Genomic DNA, 17,103 nt, shown 5'->3' on the forward strand with positions numbered 1-17,103 from the left:
CGGCGCGGGGGAGGAGACAGCGACGAGGGACATCGTCGCTGCCTCAGGTAAGTGACTGAAGGGGTTTTCACCCCTTCAGTAACTGGGGATTGGGGGGTGGGAGGGAGAGGGACCCTCCAGAGCCAGGAAATGGGTTGTTTTCCTGGCACTGGAGTTTCCCTTTAACTTTCTTCCTTTTTGAGGAGATGCTGATTGGCCAGGGCTGTGTTTGGCTTGTACTTGCTCTGTCACTTGTCTGCTTCCTTGACAAGCTCAGCCAATCCAATGCTTTCCTATGGGAAGACATTGTGATTGACTCGTATAATTACTTCTGATGAGGTCAGCCAAACAACCAGATCAGGGGCAGAGCCAGCAGCAGATTGGAATAAAGGTAAGATTTTACTGTAGGTAGAGGGGTAAAGGGGGTGGGGGAGGGGGAGATGGTGCCTTTTAAAACTCTAGGGTCAGGAATACATGTTTGTGTTCCTGACCCTATAGTGTTCCTTTAATCATGGACTTCACTACTATCAGAATGTTAACTGGAGGGACTTCACTAGTATCAGAATGTTAACTGGAGATCTGCCAAAAGTCAAGTTCCCAAGAGAGCCTAAATTCTGGAAACTCATTAACAGTCTGTCTGTACCTTTGCCTGCCCATTACAAGAGACATTGTCATTGCCTGGACAATTGAGGAAAGGGCAGGGCAACAAAAGAGAAAGCTCAAACAAAAAAAATGAATCAAAATTTGGTTAAAGATATTTACTACAAAATAGGTCAAATCTACTTTAATGAATTTAGTATAGTTACTGACTTCTTTATGTTTCTATATAAATAATTTAAGCCCTGATACATTGTATACAATTTAAACCCTGATTATATTTCAGAGTTTACTTTTTATACAATGTATTGTATACAGTGATTGGTTTTTGGAATGTTGAGGCTGTAATCTGGGATTAAGTCAGAGAAACCAGGGAGTAAAAAGTGGAGATAAAAAACGGAATAAAAATGTTTTGTGCATTCTGGAAGAAAACAGTGGGGTCCATGTGTTGAAGTGTCCCTATCATGTTGTGGGGTTTATTTAAAAACTTTAAAAAACATTTGTTATCCTATTTTAGTTTTCCTTTCTTGATGCCCATTGTATCTCGTTGAAATTATTCTCCCTGTTGCCTTTATATGTATTATTTTTTCTTCCTTGTGCTGACTCTCAATATCTAGGAGCATTTATTATGTTCTCCTCTGCCATGCTCTCCTCTTATTTAAGCATGCGTGGGATAGGCATAAGGCTATCCTAACTATAAGATAAGGCCAGGGACTAATGAAAGTATTTAGAAAACTGGGCAGACTAGATGGGTCGAATGGTTCTTATCTGCCGTCACATTCTATGTTGCTATGTTTCTATCGATGTCTCCTGTTTACCCTTGTGTGGGATAGATTTTACTGATGGATTGTGGGTAAATCTGAAACAGGTCCTGTCTTTAAGCTCCACCCTAACTGCTAAAGATAAGGGATATTTTATGATAATTCAAACTCTTCAGGAAATAAATCAAGATTCAGACCGAAGGAGCTATATAGAAACAGATCAGATGAAGTTTAGTTTTGGTCACTTCTCATGTCCATTAGCACATCACAAATAAAAGTTTCATATCTCATTGCATAGCTGAGAAAGACATCTATCTTATTTTCCCCAAAAAATAACAAAGGGTTGCTACAGTATGATTAAGATGCTCTACAGTCATGAAGGTAATAAATCAGTAATACAATAGTAAAGAAACCAGCAAAATAATTACTAAAATAAGCTAAAAATAAGAAAATTAAGCCTGGATCATGTTGAGTAAGCATTTTTTTCTCGTAAAATCTGTAAAGACTTAACAGATTGAACATTTAAACAGTGATATTGCGAAATTCAAGACAAGACTGCTTTTTAAAATTTCGTGTATGAACCCAGAGCTGAATGAGCTGCAATAATGGATTCAACATGATCTAGTAATGGAAAAATGTTTAGGTAAGGGTTGTGTTCAGGCCCTTCGTTGAATTCTCCAATCTCTAAATTATTCAACCCCCTGAATTGAGTCCCTCAAAACAGCACAAATATGCAAAACGGGTGTTATCTCAAGCACACCTGATGCAACTAATCAAGGGCTTATTTAGTTGCACCAGATGTGCTTGAGCTGGAACACTTGAAATACCTGAACTCGCTAGGGGTTTGTTGAGTGTCACGTTTGGCTGCTTGTTACAAATGTGGCTAAGTAAAAAGAATGGTCCACAAAGTTAAGAGACGAGATCATTGACCTTCAGAAACAAGCAAACAGGATACTAAAAGATGGCAACGGCACTCAATGTTGCTTAAAGGACCACTCTAGGCACACAGCCCACTTCAGCTTAATGAAGTGGTCTGGGTGCCAGGTCCAGCTAGCTTTTACCCTTTTTTTTATAAACATAGCAGTTTCAGAGAAACTGCTATGTTTATACTGAGGGTTAAGCCAGCCTCCAGAGCCTCTAGTGGCTGTCTCATTGACAGCTGCTAGAGGCGCATGCGTGCTTCTCACTGTGAAAATCACAGTGAGAGCACGCAAGCGTCCATAGGAAAGCATTATGAATGCTTTCCTATACGACCGGCTGAATGCGAGCGCGGCTCCTGCCGCGCATGCGCATTCAGCCGATGACGTCGCGAGGAAGAAGAGGAGGAGGAGGAAAGCTCCCCGCCCGGTGCTGGAGAAAGAGGTAAGTTTAACCCCTTCCTCCCCCCAGAGCCCGGCGGGAGTGGGTCCCTGAGGGTGGGGGCACCCTCAGGGCACTCTAGTGCCAGGAAAACGAGTATGTTTTCCTGGCACTAGAGTGGTCCTTTAAGACACCTCTGGAAGCAACGTTCGCAAGTTCATTGTTGAAGGAACAGTGGTTACACTACCTGGATAGGGAAGAAAATGGAAGCTATCAATGCCTGCAACCAGATTTCTGAGACAGTAGGCTGTGAAAAACCATTTAGTGACTGCAAAACACCTGCCGGAAGAGTTTGAGGCAACAGGCACTGAGGTTTCACTGAGTATAGTAAGGGGCATACTAAACGCAGAAGGTTTCCATGCCATAATTCCAAGACGTGCACCACTACTGAGCCAAAAGCACAAGAAAAGTCAACCCCAATATGCTCAATGGAGTGATGAAACAAAACTGGAACTTTTCGGCCCAATGGATCAGCAGTATGTCTTGAGGAAGAAGTGTGACGCATGAAAAGAACACTCTCCCTACAGTTAACCCCTTAAGGACCAAACTTCTGTAATAAAAGGGAATCATGACATGTCACACATGTCATGTGTCCTTAAGGGGTTAAAGGGACACTATAGTCACCCAGACCACTTCAGCTCAATGAAGTGGTCTGGGTGCCAGGTCCCTCAGGTTTTAACCCTTCACATGTAAACATAACAGTTTCAGAGAAACTGCTATGTTTAGATTTGGGGTTAATCCAGCCTCTAGTGGCTCTCTTCCGGACAGCCACTAGAAGCGCATCTGTGACGCTGCAGGCAAATTTCGCCTCCATCGCGCAGAGCATCCATAGGAAAGCATTGAATGCGCGCGCGGCACTTGCCGCGCATGCGCATTCGGCTCCAGTGACGTCGGACGGGGGAGCTGATTTCGGACGGGGAGGAGAGGTCACCAGCGCTGGATTAACCCCTTAAGGACACCTGACATGTGTGACATGTCATAATTCCCTTTTATTCCAGACGTTTGGTCCTTAAGGGGTTAAGGTAAGTGGCTGAAGGGGTTTTAACCCCTTTAGTGCCACGGGTGGGGGCAACATTAGGGCACTATAGTGTCAGGAAAACCGCGTTGTTTTCCTGACACTATAGTGATCCTTTAAGCTTGAGGATGCTCTGGGGCTGCTCTTCATTCTCTCGCACTGGAAATCTGCAGCGTGTGGAAGGCAAGATGGATTGAAGTATCAGGAAATCCTAGGAGAAAATGTCATGCCGTCTGTGAGGAAGCTGAAGCTTGGGCGTCACTGGGCATTCCAACAAGACAATTATCCTTAGCATGCCTCAAATTCCACCAAGGCTTGGTTGCTGAAGAAGTCTTGGAAAATTCTACAGTGACGATCAAAAATCTTTGGTGGGATTTAAAGAAGGCGGTTGAGGCATGCAAACCCTAGAATATCACAAGTGGAGGCCATTGCTCATAAGCAATGGGCTAAGATTCCTCAGGAACGCTGCCAGAAGCTGGTGTCTGGCTTCGCATCTCATTTGTAGCAGGTCATAACCGCAAAAGGTGCTCTGCTAAGTACTAAAGATGTTTGCCACGAAGTAGAATTTTCAGTAGAATTTGAGTAAGCCAGTTGAAGCATGCGTTGTGTTGAGCTCTTTTAATTGCTTTTGTTTGATTTGTTCATTGCAAACAGCTGAAAGTCTGTACATTTTGACATTAAACTTGATTTTTTTAATGGGGATTAAATAGTTTTCATTACAACGGTATAGAATTGTTTAGGGTTTCAGTATGTGCTTTAAATAATATATTAAAAGGGAATAATATTGTGGAATACTTTTTTTATGTGTGTGTGTGCGCTAAGGGTGCTGTGTGTGTGTGTTAGGGTTCCTGTATGTGTGTGAAGGGTGCAGTGTGTATGTGAAGGGTGTATTGTGTGTGTGAGAGGGGCAGTGTGTGTGTGTGGGTTGCAGTGCGTGTGTCTGTGTGTCTGTGAGGGGGGCAGTGTGTGTAGGTGGGTGAGATGTGAAAATCTTAATGTCTCCCCTTCCCTTCTTCTTACCTTTTACCAGGGAGGGAAGGCATAATGCTGCAAGCAAAGGTGGTCCAGTGGTGGCACGTTCACTTTAGCCTGCAGCGGCTGCAGGCTGACTCTCCTGTCCTCCTGCGAGCACAGCACTGTACTGGAGTGTTGCCATGGTAATGCACGGCAGCGCTCTGACCAGCCTGTTCGTGGGAGGAACACAGAGCCTCCCTCTGTTGGAACTAAGTGCCAGTGGGACTGTGAGGGAGATCTTTGATCTCCTCACCAGCACGAGAGGGCTTTCAGCAAGGCTGGCTCTGCATGGGCCAGCAGGGGAGATGAAAGGATCTCACCTGCCAGCCTTGACCCACAGCCATCAAGGCCCACTGGGCGTTTTCTGCAGAACCCACCACCTACTAGTGGACGGTGGGGACCAGGTTGATAACCCCTGCTTTAACTGTTTGGCTCACACTTTGTTAATTTTCCTTAATTAAAGAGATGTTGGAAAAGTCCTCTGAGAAATATTTAGTAATGTAGCCAGGCGTTATGAGTCCGGCAGCAAGATTTTTTATTGTAGTTTGGTCGGGTTAATTTTACAACGGTTAGGGAATTTATTTGGAATAATATCACATATCTGACACTGCTGTGACAACTCAAATAATAATCACACTTTGAAGTAAGGCATTCTTTCTTTATACCTCTTGTTTCAGCCAACCTTTTTTGTGTGTCTGTGTATTGTTTGTTGTTTGTTGTTTAATAGTAAAGCGCTGTGTAGAATGTTGTTGCTGTGTAGATAAAGTGCAAGGAGTAAAACCTGTTGGATCACAAGCATATGTATAATATTGCGATTCACAGAGGATCTGCATTCTATCCTACAAGTAATAAATAAAAACATAAAATTAATAAAGGATTTAGAGTCCAGCTGGAAGTGGCCATTTCCAAGCTGTAACCTAAAGGCTGAGTACACCTGCAGTGTGAAGCCATGGCCTGGTCGCTGTGCAGAGACCTGGAATCTAAGCCGCTTTCTTTCCCAAACTCCGCTGCGGCTCGAGGCTATTTACATTTCATGGTTCTTTACATGTAAATGTACCAAGAGAACAAGGTGCCAGCCTACGTTACAAACAGAAAACTGGCATCAAATCCAGTATCTGGAAAGGATTCAGAGGTAGAGGTGCCCAAAAAGAAGTCTAAATAACGTGCTTTATGTGACTCAGTGCTCACACCCAAACCTAGGATTATCTCATCGAGATAAAATCTAGGTTTTTTAGTTGTCGCCTGTTTCGCTGTGCCCTCACAGTGGCAGCCAGGAGTTAACGGGAAACCTGACAAGACGCAGGCCTATTTTGAAGTATTTTGTATTGGCCTCAGAACATGAAATGGCAATATTTTTAGAGCACCGATGAATATTGCAGATTGTTTTAGTTCTTCAGATATTGAGAATTCCTGATGCCTCTCTCTTCAGGTTCTCAGCGTTGGCATTGGGGTCCAGATGGTCTGTACCTGGGATCTGCCAGTTGTAAAAGATTGCTGCAAACCAAATAAGGTTGACAGGATATCCATGTTGCAGGGTACTGTGCATTATGGGAAGTTATTTAGGCACGGTAGTATAAATATAGGGTACTGTGCATTATGGGAGGGTATTTAGGCGCTGTAGTATAACTATAGGGTGCTCTGCACTATGGGAGGGTATTTAGGCACTGCTGTGCATTGTGGGAGGTTATTTAGACACTAGTATAAATATAGGGTGCTGTGCATTATGGGAGGTGCACAACCAGAGGTGCGCTCGCATTCAAACCCACCCTGTGAGGAAGTCCAGCGTCAAATAAGTGCGATTTACTCCGATTTACTAGAGGCTGGATTAAGCCTGCAGTTAATCTGAAACTGCTATGTTTTCAGCTGCAGAGTTAAAACGATGGGGACCTGGCACCCAAACCACTTCATTGAGCTGAAGTGGTCTGGGTGCCTATAGTGCTCCTTTAAGGTGCCATTTCTGGTATATGCTGCAGCTCATGGCATATGTTTTCTATTTGTGTGAGTGAACCTGCAATAGCTGATCTTTCTTTTTACGTCTTTGGGTGGGAGTCCTGCTTTTTGCCCCATTAGATTTCATGCATTCCCAGGCTGTTCTTTTGTCTCTGTTCCATTATTATAACAGTAACTAGTTTTGAATGCAGCCAAAACAGACAAGCCGTCTCCCTATAGTCTTACTCCTCACCTACTCTCGCAGCACTTAATCCATTTCAGATGCTTCCTAGTGAAAGCTAAAGGGAAACATGTTACGTTGTATCGGGATTCTTTCCATAAACCAATCTTCCTGAGGCGTTAAGCGCTCCGTTTGTTATTGTGTTAAAAGGAAGGTGTCTCAGTAGCCCCTGCAGTTCTTTGGATGGCTGTACTCGGAAAAATAACAGGAGAATTATATATATATATATATATATATATATATATATATATATATATATATATATAATTTTTTCCCCTTCAGACCTGGAATATTTTTGTTTAATAAAGCTATAGGAATCCACGTTATTAGAGTGAAATTGATATTCCTGGTCAGAACCTTCCAGCTTCTTAAAAAAAAAACATAACCTGATATAAGTCAGAAGCTGAACTGAATATTTGCAGAAACATCAATTTTTGTGACGGTGTTCCTCGTTTGCACCTAACCACCCACTTAATGAACACCAGACACATTGTTACACCGGGGAACTCTAAGGGTCCAAAAAAGTAATTAGATTTTTCCCCCCTGTACATTCTTATCGGATCAAGAACACAAAGGCTAGAACTATTCCTTTATGTTACAGGCTGATCGTTTGATTTAGGGGTATTTGACACCCTCCTGGTGGTTCTTCTACTGATTAGATTAGATTATTGAAGAGGAAGCAGCTACTTGAACACGTTACCAAGCTCATGATATAGGGGTTACAGGAGCATTGGGTTAAGGTTATCAGGTAAATGGAATTTGGAATTTGTCACACAGAGCAAACATAACTGTGTTCAGGAGCCTGTGAGTTTGCCTCTTTTACAGATTCATTAATTTACCAACTGACCAATCAAAGGCCCAACCCTAAGACTTGACTTTACTGATGACAATACATTTTGTTTATAAAACATAAGGAATTTGATACATGTCATATGAATATGTCATACAACAATAAAACCCGTTGTTTACTTAATTAGCTTTTACTTTCTGTTAAAGAAACATTCTCACTCTCATGCCAGCTCTCCCAGGGCTGCTCTAGACTATTTGTTAACCCTGGCCAAAAAAACTACAGTAGGAGGATACAGGTTGTGTCCTACCTCTGTTTCTTTGGCCATTCTTCTGAAACGATTCAACAATGGCCACTTACTGGAAATGGTTTATCAGTACCCTCACTTAAAGAGAATTGGGAAACGCTAAATACTGAGCCACTGGTAAGAGCATAAGCTTTGGTTTGTAATCCACCCTTACCTGTAATACATAGCATGTTAATAATTACATAAGTCAATCTAATGCCCCAGGCCGGCAGCGGCAACCTCCGTCAATTCATTGCATTGCCATTGGCACGTGCTGTAGCCAGTATGTTTTCAGTCCGGGCTGCTAATCCATCATCACGCAGATGCTGTACAAGAAATCCCAGCTATAGGGAACCGGCAGCATTGCTTCGTAATCATTCCACAGCTCATTTGACTTTATTCTTATTGAGAGAACAGCTTGGCTGACTGCGAATGTATTCTCCAAACACATGCCTGTACGTTGTTACATGCTCTACAGGTTTCCATGTTCATTAAATGTGGCCGTTCATTGTATGACATCAGTTAGCGGAGTTTGAACCCCCTTTGTGCTTCGTCCTTCCATCAATCAAGCGTTCAGTGCAGTTGTTTCACTAGCAGCATGTGCATGCCCTGTAACACACTCTTTCCCTAAAGACACGGGGCGCTGTGTTTGTGTTACATTATATCCTCACGCCAAGAATGTTCAGTAGCAGGTCTGCTTGATGGCATGATCCAAGCCAAACACATATGTTGCTGGCATAGAATTTTGATAATGAGTCAATACAAATGTTTGAACTGTGCAAAATAATACCTCCTTCACAGACTTTGCCTTCAGCTTTTTTCATTTTGCACTTAACCATTTGAGTGGCCTGTGACACACAACCCTTTATTAAGCCTTGACAATTTTAGCAGCTTTGTGAAGTGTATATTTGCAGTATTCTGTCAGATATATGAGAAATAACCTAGAAAAGGAGTATTACTGAGGCAGCAGATTACAAGAGAGCTGGTTTAAGTTTTAAGAAAATCGGTCTTATAATAAATGTATAATGCAAGATCTGTGTCATATCTGCATGTGTTTTATTTTATTGTATATCCTATACCATAATTACAAAAACTGCCTTGAAAAAGGTTAGCTATTTTAATCTCTTTAGGGTTGATTATTTTAAAGTTTGCCAGAAATTATCAGTTTGCATATGACTTTCAGAGTTAATCCCTATGCCTTTTGTTAAACACACATTCAAAGGATTAAAGAGACACTATAGTCACCAGAAGCATATAGCTTAATGTGGTGGTTCTGGTGTGAATAGCCTGTACCTGCATGCTTTTCAATGTAAATGCGGCCTTTTCAAAGAAAATACAGTGTTTACATGGGTGCCTAGTCACTGTTCTAGGTGCAGTCACTTAGACGGCCACTGGAGGAGCTTCTTGTGTCAGTGTGCAGCACCTACGTTCAGCATGTCTACGCTCTGTATGGAAGCTGTGAACGTTTTGACGCGAATCCCCAATAGCATTCCATTGTATTGTTATGGTAAAGCCTTAGATTTGCTGAGATCAGTAATATTGATGATCTCAGCCATGGAGATGGGACCAGCTGGAGCAAGCCGCTGCGTAACCGGTTGGGCTGGCGAGATACTACATAGACGGGGGAGCGGTCACTTAAATAGCTATTTTAACACTACGGGGTCTGGGATACATGTTTGTATTTGACATAACATGTTTGGTACATTATCAGCTTGCGGAAAAGGATTAGGGAACCATGCCTGTCTGGCAGTGAAAGGGTGGGACACAAGCCCTCTGTTTTCGAAGTGGTCTGCGTGCATGCCAGTCACCGTTTCTGAAAACTCAGTGGTTGTCTGCACCGGAATCCCAGCCCTGTAATCATTACTGTGGTATGTTGATTTGGCTGGCATAGAACATACAATACTTTTCCCAAGCCTCTTTTAAATTCCCGTTTAACCTCTTTACTGCTGTGATAAAATTGCCAGACTTATCTAAATGACCTTTCCCAGTCCTTCCATTCACCTCCCATCTGATTGTTTGCAATCTTTACTACCTAAGCAAAAACTGGGCCATTAATGTTTTGTTTTGTTTTTGTTTCTTTGTTGTTGATTTTTTGTGTTAATTGCTCATTAATAAAAATGATTAACATGTTGATATTAGCCAAGATATGACTTTACGTGGAGTCCTGTTGTCACCGTGGATGGCTCTGTATCAAGCTCCTGGCATTGGTCTTTCAGTAAATAAATGGTCTCTCTAATCTGTTATTTATAGGTGCTGCAAGGAGCTCAACTAATAGCTGTTGCCGCTGACCCCAATACAGGAGTGGTTGATGGGTCGCCTCTTCAAGCTAGTGACATTCAAGTCCAATATGTTCAACTTGCACCAGTGACAGAGTCTTCAGCTACAGGGGAGGTAGGTGAATCAATGTACATCGCACGTTGCTGCAAACTCATTGAGGGTGATTGGGGGGGCGTTAAAGATAAATAGTCATTTTGGGGACAACGTGTTAAATGTTTGGCAGTCTCCATGGAGAAACCAATGGAATTTTCCTGCTTATTGCTCCTCTTCTAGAATTTTGCTGCAGAATTATTCTCTATACAGAATGGACAATAAATTCCCTGGGACTCACATGATTGCACTGACATGTGGTAAGTTCTGAGAATCAGAAAAATGTGAGGCCCCATTACCATCCCCATATAACTTCTGAGCGGAGAAGAGAGAATTTGAAGACAGTGTTGGAGTTTTCTTCAGAGAAGGGTATCTGGGTAAAAGTAAAGGTATCTTGTGCAGTGTATATGAAAACTGTCGATAGATTGAAAACGTATGAAGGTTATATGTACCAAGAGTAACCAAGAACGATAAAACCTCCTGAAGGCCCCTAAGCCAGGTAAATGTGAGTCCCACATAGAATGGATAGTTAGTTTTTTTTAAAGAAATGGTGGTAGATCCATCCAGGTATAGGTTGTGGTAGACAGAGAAAATAAATTAAATGCACAGAGCACTTAACAGGAGAAATCCATCCCCTGTGTGGTTCTTGATGATGGATAGGCTTGAATTCATAGGGTGCTTTGTTCATCTGGAGTGTGAAATTAGAGAAAGCCTACTGCTGAATACATTTTGAGAAAGGGCTACATCCTTGGCAGAGGTGGTTGCCTATTGTAGAGCAGATCTGGATAGGGCTGCAGCACGTGTTGCATTTTGTCCAGTACGTGCTAAACGCTAACATTGAATGATTACGCAGTGGGCAGGCTGGTATTATTATTATTTCTGTATCAACGATATATTCCGCAGTGCTTTACAATTATAAAATAGGGAAGACAGAGGCAAGGTGAAGAACGCCCTGCTCGAATCAATTACAATCTGCACGATTACATTGCACGGTCATAGATTTAAATGGTTAATTACTTTGTTTTAGACTCCTAGCCTAACACCACCCTCTGTATATGTGTGTGCGCAAATGTCTATTTATTTCCAGTCTTATTTTAAATCCTGCACTGTGTAATTTCCAACCGCTGAGATTTCCGAGCATGCCAGGAGCAATCAGACACACTGTGTGTGGTTAGACGTAGCCCCATCTTATCTCTTGTGCTGGACAGCCACTGTGAGCTTCATTTACAAGTCAAGTTCTTTGTGGTTTTCATTGACTCCATGGTGGAAATGAATGTGCAGTCAGTCATTCACAATATATATATCTCACAGAACAAACACGTTGAACAGATTTTATTACTGAGACATAAAGTTTCAGACTCACAATTTCTGTAGGTGCTAAACATAATTTCCAGGTGTTTTAGCCAAGCTCATGCAGTTCTAGCTGACATCATGTTACTTAACGCAGGTCCATATTTTCTTTCCAGTCACCTACATCTGTAGGTGTGGGATCACAGACAAATGATTACACCTTAGTGTAAAATGCCAGTGTTCCCTAATAAAACTCAGGTTCCATTCTCCTCTTTATGCCTCAGTTTGGAAGTGTGCTAGACTTGTCAGATTAACCCAAACCCAGAAGTGGCGAACCTCCGTTAGTTATCCAAAAAAGTAACACGGGTCCAGGCACACAAAACATTAACAAAGGCCACTGTTAGTGGCTGAAACATTAATGCTTCTATTAAAGTCTGCACTTTAAGACGTTTTGTGTGCCTGGGCCCTCTTTACATTTTCTGGATAAATCTAAAAAAACAGTCAACGATCTCAGTAATAACCCACATTGTGTTTGATTTCGGCAAAAGTCATCAGCCTCTAGCTAGGTAGGGCAATTTGTCTCCAAAGTAGATTTCACATGGGAGTCTCGTTTTGAAGAGATATTGAGATAGCTGCTGTAACCACATAGATCAGTGTGTGGATATTCCATGACGTATATCTAGATAACGAGCAGAGAAAGCGGTAAGCGTGTTTATTTCTATTTAAAACTGCTTATTGGTCTTTCAGTGTATAGAACTATAAACACGAGGAGCTGTACAGTGAAATCAAACGTGCTGACAAAGTAAGCTTGTTTATTTAAGAGAACATAATTTTACTTAGAATACTATTTAAGTAATTCGTATCCACTTCAGGACAAAATCCATCAGTCTTGGAAAGTGCTTGCGGTAGAGAACGGAAGCAGACATCACAGATGGAAGAAGCGAACAATTAAATCCCGCAGGGTATTATAAGCAGCTCTGAATTCAAAGAGGCCATTCTAAATCCATCTAGAACACATTCTAGGTTTCAGTATTATCCGACAATGTGTTTACTGTTCACTGTTTATATGGACTGATTGGATATTTTTTTATCTTGGGTTGTATATGTTTGATCTATGAGAATAGTAGCCAGTTGTGTATTAAATACAGCGCAGTACGTTAGGGTTCACGTTTTTTTTTTTAGAGTTGGAAATTAAGAAATAGGAAAAAGTGTTGATTTTATAGATATCTAGAGGAAAGTGTGTAAGGTATGGTTGGGTAAATTATTTTAAATTAGTCTGATTGTAAATACGTTTTAAACATATATATATAAACTTTAGGTAACTTGCTTATTGATGTGTTTTAGTAGCAAACAAATCGTAAATGTGAGATATTAAGAAAGACTTTATTTTAATATTAATGAACTGAAAACTGAACTGGAGATCTTTTTGGTCCTAAAATGTGAAATTCACTGTAAACTCCTGGCAATTCATACTTTAGTAATGACCCGGTGTATGTTAGAGAGGCACGTGTAGAGGAATTTCTATACATTTGTTCTGATGCATCCTCGCTGCTTTTATTGCTCCAGGAAGAACATCATTTATAGAAAACATTAAAGGGATGTTAGAGTGTTAGGAATACAAAGCTGTATACCTGGCACTACAGCTCCTTCTGCCTCCTCCCTGCCTCGCGCCCCCATCCGATAAAGGGTTTAAAGGCCTTCATTTACTTACCCACTCACAGCACCGATATCTTTTGGCACTCCACCTCCTCCAACGTCATCCGGCGGGGACTTAATGTGCATTGAATCGATGCTTTCCCTCTGGGGATTTCTCTGATACAGGATGCAAACAAGAAAAATCTAAATAGTGATAAGAAGCAGGCATATGAGTCTATACACCAGAACGACAATCCACGTGTGTCTCAGGGCCTAACCCCCCAAAAAAACATATGAAACTAAATGACCATTCCTCTCAGAACTAACTGAAGGGAAGGGTCTCCTGCAATAGTAACAATATCCTTTTAGAATTAAACGTAACAATTGCTATAAAACAAACCACGGTCAAATGATAATGATAATCACAAGCCTAATAAGGCCAAACCTTAATCTGTTACTAGGAACCACTTCAAACCTAGGTTAAATTACATTAGAGCAATGCCCACTATTAGGCTTTATTGAATGTTGCCAAATGTGGAATTTGTAATATGGGAAGAAATGTGATAAGAGCTACTTAGATCTACTCACACAATTCTCCAGTACCTATTCGAAATCCCTAAGTGTTGAAGGGAATAATGGGACTTAAATACGATCTAAATATATGAGAGCTAAGTAATAGGCTGTAACCTGTCTAGGGTCAGTGGGTACAACATTATCCAAATCTATCAAGAGGTAACAAAAATCCACTCAATTTGCAATAATACTTTACTCACAGAACCTTATTAGTGTAAAAGGTATCTGACTAGATAGGTGGAGGAAGGAAACAGAGTATAGTTAGATAATAACCATTTAGAGAGCCAAAAGGCTCAAATCACCAAGTGTAAAAAAAAAAAAAAACACGTGCTATTGAGTGCCTATTTAAAAAATAAAAAAAAAACTCCAAATCACCCAACACATACTTCGGTTCAAAACGTGCGCACCTTCCTTTCAGTTAGTTATTATTATTTATAGAGAGGAATGGTCATTTTGTTTCATCTGATACAGGATGTCCTCATGCAGAGTGTGAGGATGTCCAGCGTCACTTAAGGGACCTTAACTCTGGTAAGATTACTGAAGTGCCTCTGGTAGAGAGCAACTAGAAGCTGACTTAGTGCTGGAATATAGACATTGCAGTTTCTCTGAACTTTACGTTTGATTTACATTCAATGTGCCTATAGTGTCCCTTTCATTTATAATTATCTGTGAATTTATAATTATCTGTGAATTTTCCAGCACACTGTCGTCGTTATGGTGCCAGGAGTATACTGGAGCCTTCCCACTTTTAAACTACCTAAAAAAAAGATTAAATAAAACTTGGCAAAGTCCACTGAAACAGAGTTACTAATGTTTGGATTTTTATTTTTTATCCACAAAAAGTGTTGTAGATGCAAAGAATGGCTTTGCAGTCGAGGTGGTAGGACTGAGGATATGAGAGAGTCTGAGATTGTCTGATATAAAGAGCAGTTTTGGTAGCACATTCTAAATACAGAGCAGTTACCTTGGAAACCATTGAGGTTACTCGTCAGCCATCCATTCTTATGTGCAACTGGTCAGGGTGCCCTTATACCTCAAAAAAGTGGATTGTGACACATGGCTATATAATATCCAGTACAGCTAAACTTCCTTTCCTCTAAATCCAGCCTTTAAATATGCTATGGTACATGGAATACTCTTTGCATTTCTACTGCAAAGACAGTGATCAAAAGACCCATAAAGTTATACAACAAAGACAGGGGAAAACAAATTCAAAGGGGTTTTATGAATTTCTGGAAGGAGATCAGAAAGAACAAAGAAAAGGAAGTCTCAGTTTAGCAAATTGGCCAAGAATTTAAAAAGAAAGGCTTTACACAAAACAAGAAGCGATTGGAATTTTAATTTTAAAAGGTCCAGTTTTGACAGCCCCATATATCTCGGGGAATAAAGGCGCCTCTTGGAGCGTGGTACTGAGGTACAATTTGAGCACTTTCCAAGTGAACAAAACCCTGCATGGGTTCACCCTTACAGATGTGGTTTATTGATAAATAACTATAATGTATAAAATTATTACAGCTAATTACTCCGCATCTACTGATGTCATATCCAGGGCGGGATTATTTAAAGAGAAAGGAGCTCTCCTCCTCCTGTGTTAATTCCATGAATTGAAGACTCTCTTGGTATAGGCATCCTTTTGCAGATTTAACAAGTACATAGAGTTACTATAGAGTATCTGCCCCAGATAGAGCGTGTTGGACTTTCTATTTACGTAAGTGCTTGTATGGTCACAAAGTGAGAGGGCAAAGTGCAATATATAAAATTGTCTAGTCTCCCGAGCATTCCTAATTTACCGATCAATTTAGGATGTATAGAAATGCCAAACATCTGCTCTTTAACCCCTTAAGGACACATGACATGTGTGACATGTCATGATTCCCTTTTATTCCAGAAGTTTGGTCCTTAAGGGGTTAAAGGATCACTATAGGGTCAGGAACACAAACATGTATTCCTGATCCTATATTGTTAAAACCACCATATAGCCCCTCATGCCTCCATAAACATAGCAAAATCTTACTGTATTCAAGACAGAAGCTGTAGCTCTGCATGCTGTTAGACTCAGAAAAACAAGCTGTCTGCTGACATCATCAGAAGTGGTAGCCTGACCCAATCACAATGCTTCCCCATAGGATTGGCTGAGACTGACAAAGAGGCAGATCAGGGGCAGAGCCAGCATGATTCAAACACAGCCCTGGCCAATCAGCATCTCCTCCTAGAGATGAATTGAATCAATGAATCTCTATGAGGAAAGTTCAGTGTCTGCATGCAGAGGGAGGAGATACTGAATGCTTGGATGCATTTTAGGCAGCCATGACCCAGGAAGGATCTCTAACAGCCATCTGAGGAGTGGCCAGTGAAGGTATCACTAGGCTGTAATGTAAACACTGCATTTTCTCTGAAAATACAGTGTTTACAGCAAAAAGCCTGAAGGTAATGATTCTACTCACCAGAACAAATTCAATAAGCTGTAGTTGTTCTGGTGACTATTGTGTCCCTTTAATGTCGTGCCAGTTCTGTTTATCAGTTTCCTATTTTTTTCCCCCTTTTTCTTTGCAGGCAGTAGAACAGCTCGAGTCTGCACTCCAGTCAGATATGCACATCGAACACGGCACTATACAGATTCAGTAACTACACCAACCTTAATTGCGGAATCTGACCTCTTCCTAAAACGTTACTGTGCACCTACAGCCTGAAGCATGGAGAAAGGCAACAGCCAATCGTCACTTGTTGGCAAAAGATGTCCAGAAGATATTTGTTTGCAATCACCCTATGTCTATGGTTACATAAACAGACTAAAAAAAAAAAAAAAAAGATTTATGTCCGCACACACTCGGCCAGTCGGCATTTTTACTGTCAGTAGACTTTCCTGGACTTGGATCCTATAAAAACACATCAATAAATGCTTAAAACTCTTTGCTGCACGTTGGATAAATTAGTGGACGGGAAACTAAATTTATTTGTAATCAATTATATGCTATTTTTTTATCCACTGTACGGTTTCTACTTGACAAAATATCCAGTGTGGTGTACCTATTATTTTCTGTTTAACTAAACTCTTCACTCCAAAAAACTTAAATACAGATTTTTTTATTTTTTTTTCTGAAATTTTGTTTGGAACATCCAATGGATTGGAACTATTTAGCGTGTGCAATATAAACCTTTGTTTCCGTGGTCCCGGTTGTCAACAAATCAAAGCTTGATAAATGAAACCGCATCACCTGCAAATGATGACTTTTCGTCTGAGGTTTTGGGGTCACTAAGTTAGACCGTACA

General features: G+C 41.0%; 1 protein-coding gene across 2 annotated transcripts in view; it reads left to right on the forward strand.

The window, feature by feature from the left end:
• The window catches only part of BANP (BTG3 associated nuclear protein), a 375,637-nt gene extending 358,990 nt beyond the window's left edge, over positions 1–16,647 (forward strand). The window contains exons 12-14 of one of the 2 annotated variants that reach the window (XM_063437624.1): positions 10,219–10,359; positions 10,519–10,595; positions 16,387–16,471. In XM_063437624.1, the coding sequence (XP_063293694.1) occupies positions 10,219–10,359; positions 10,519–10,560 (183 nt within the window). In that variant the 3' untranslated portion in view covers positions 10,561–10,595; positions 16,387–16,471. Of the gene's footprint in view, positions 1–10,218; positions 10,360–10,518; positions 10,596–16,386 lie in introns of both variants that reach the window. The other variant, XM_063437623.1, reaches the window with a different exon arrangement.
• The last annotated feature ends 456 nt before the right edge of the window (positions 16,648–17,103 follow it).

The sequence above is a fragment of the Pelobates fuscus genome, chromosome 12 (genome assembly GCF_036172605.1).
Source record: "Pelobates fuscus isolate aPelFus1 chromosome 12, aPelFus1.pri, whole genome shotgun sequence".
Classification (NCBI taxonomy): Eukaryota; Metazoa; Chordata; class Amphibia; order Anura; family Pelobatidae; genus Pelobates; species Pelobates fuscus.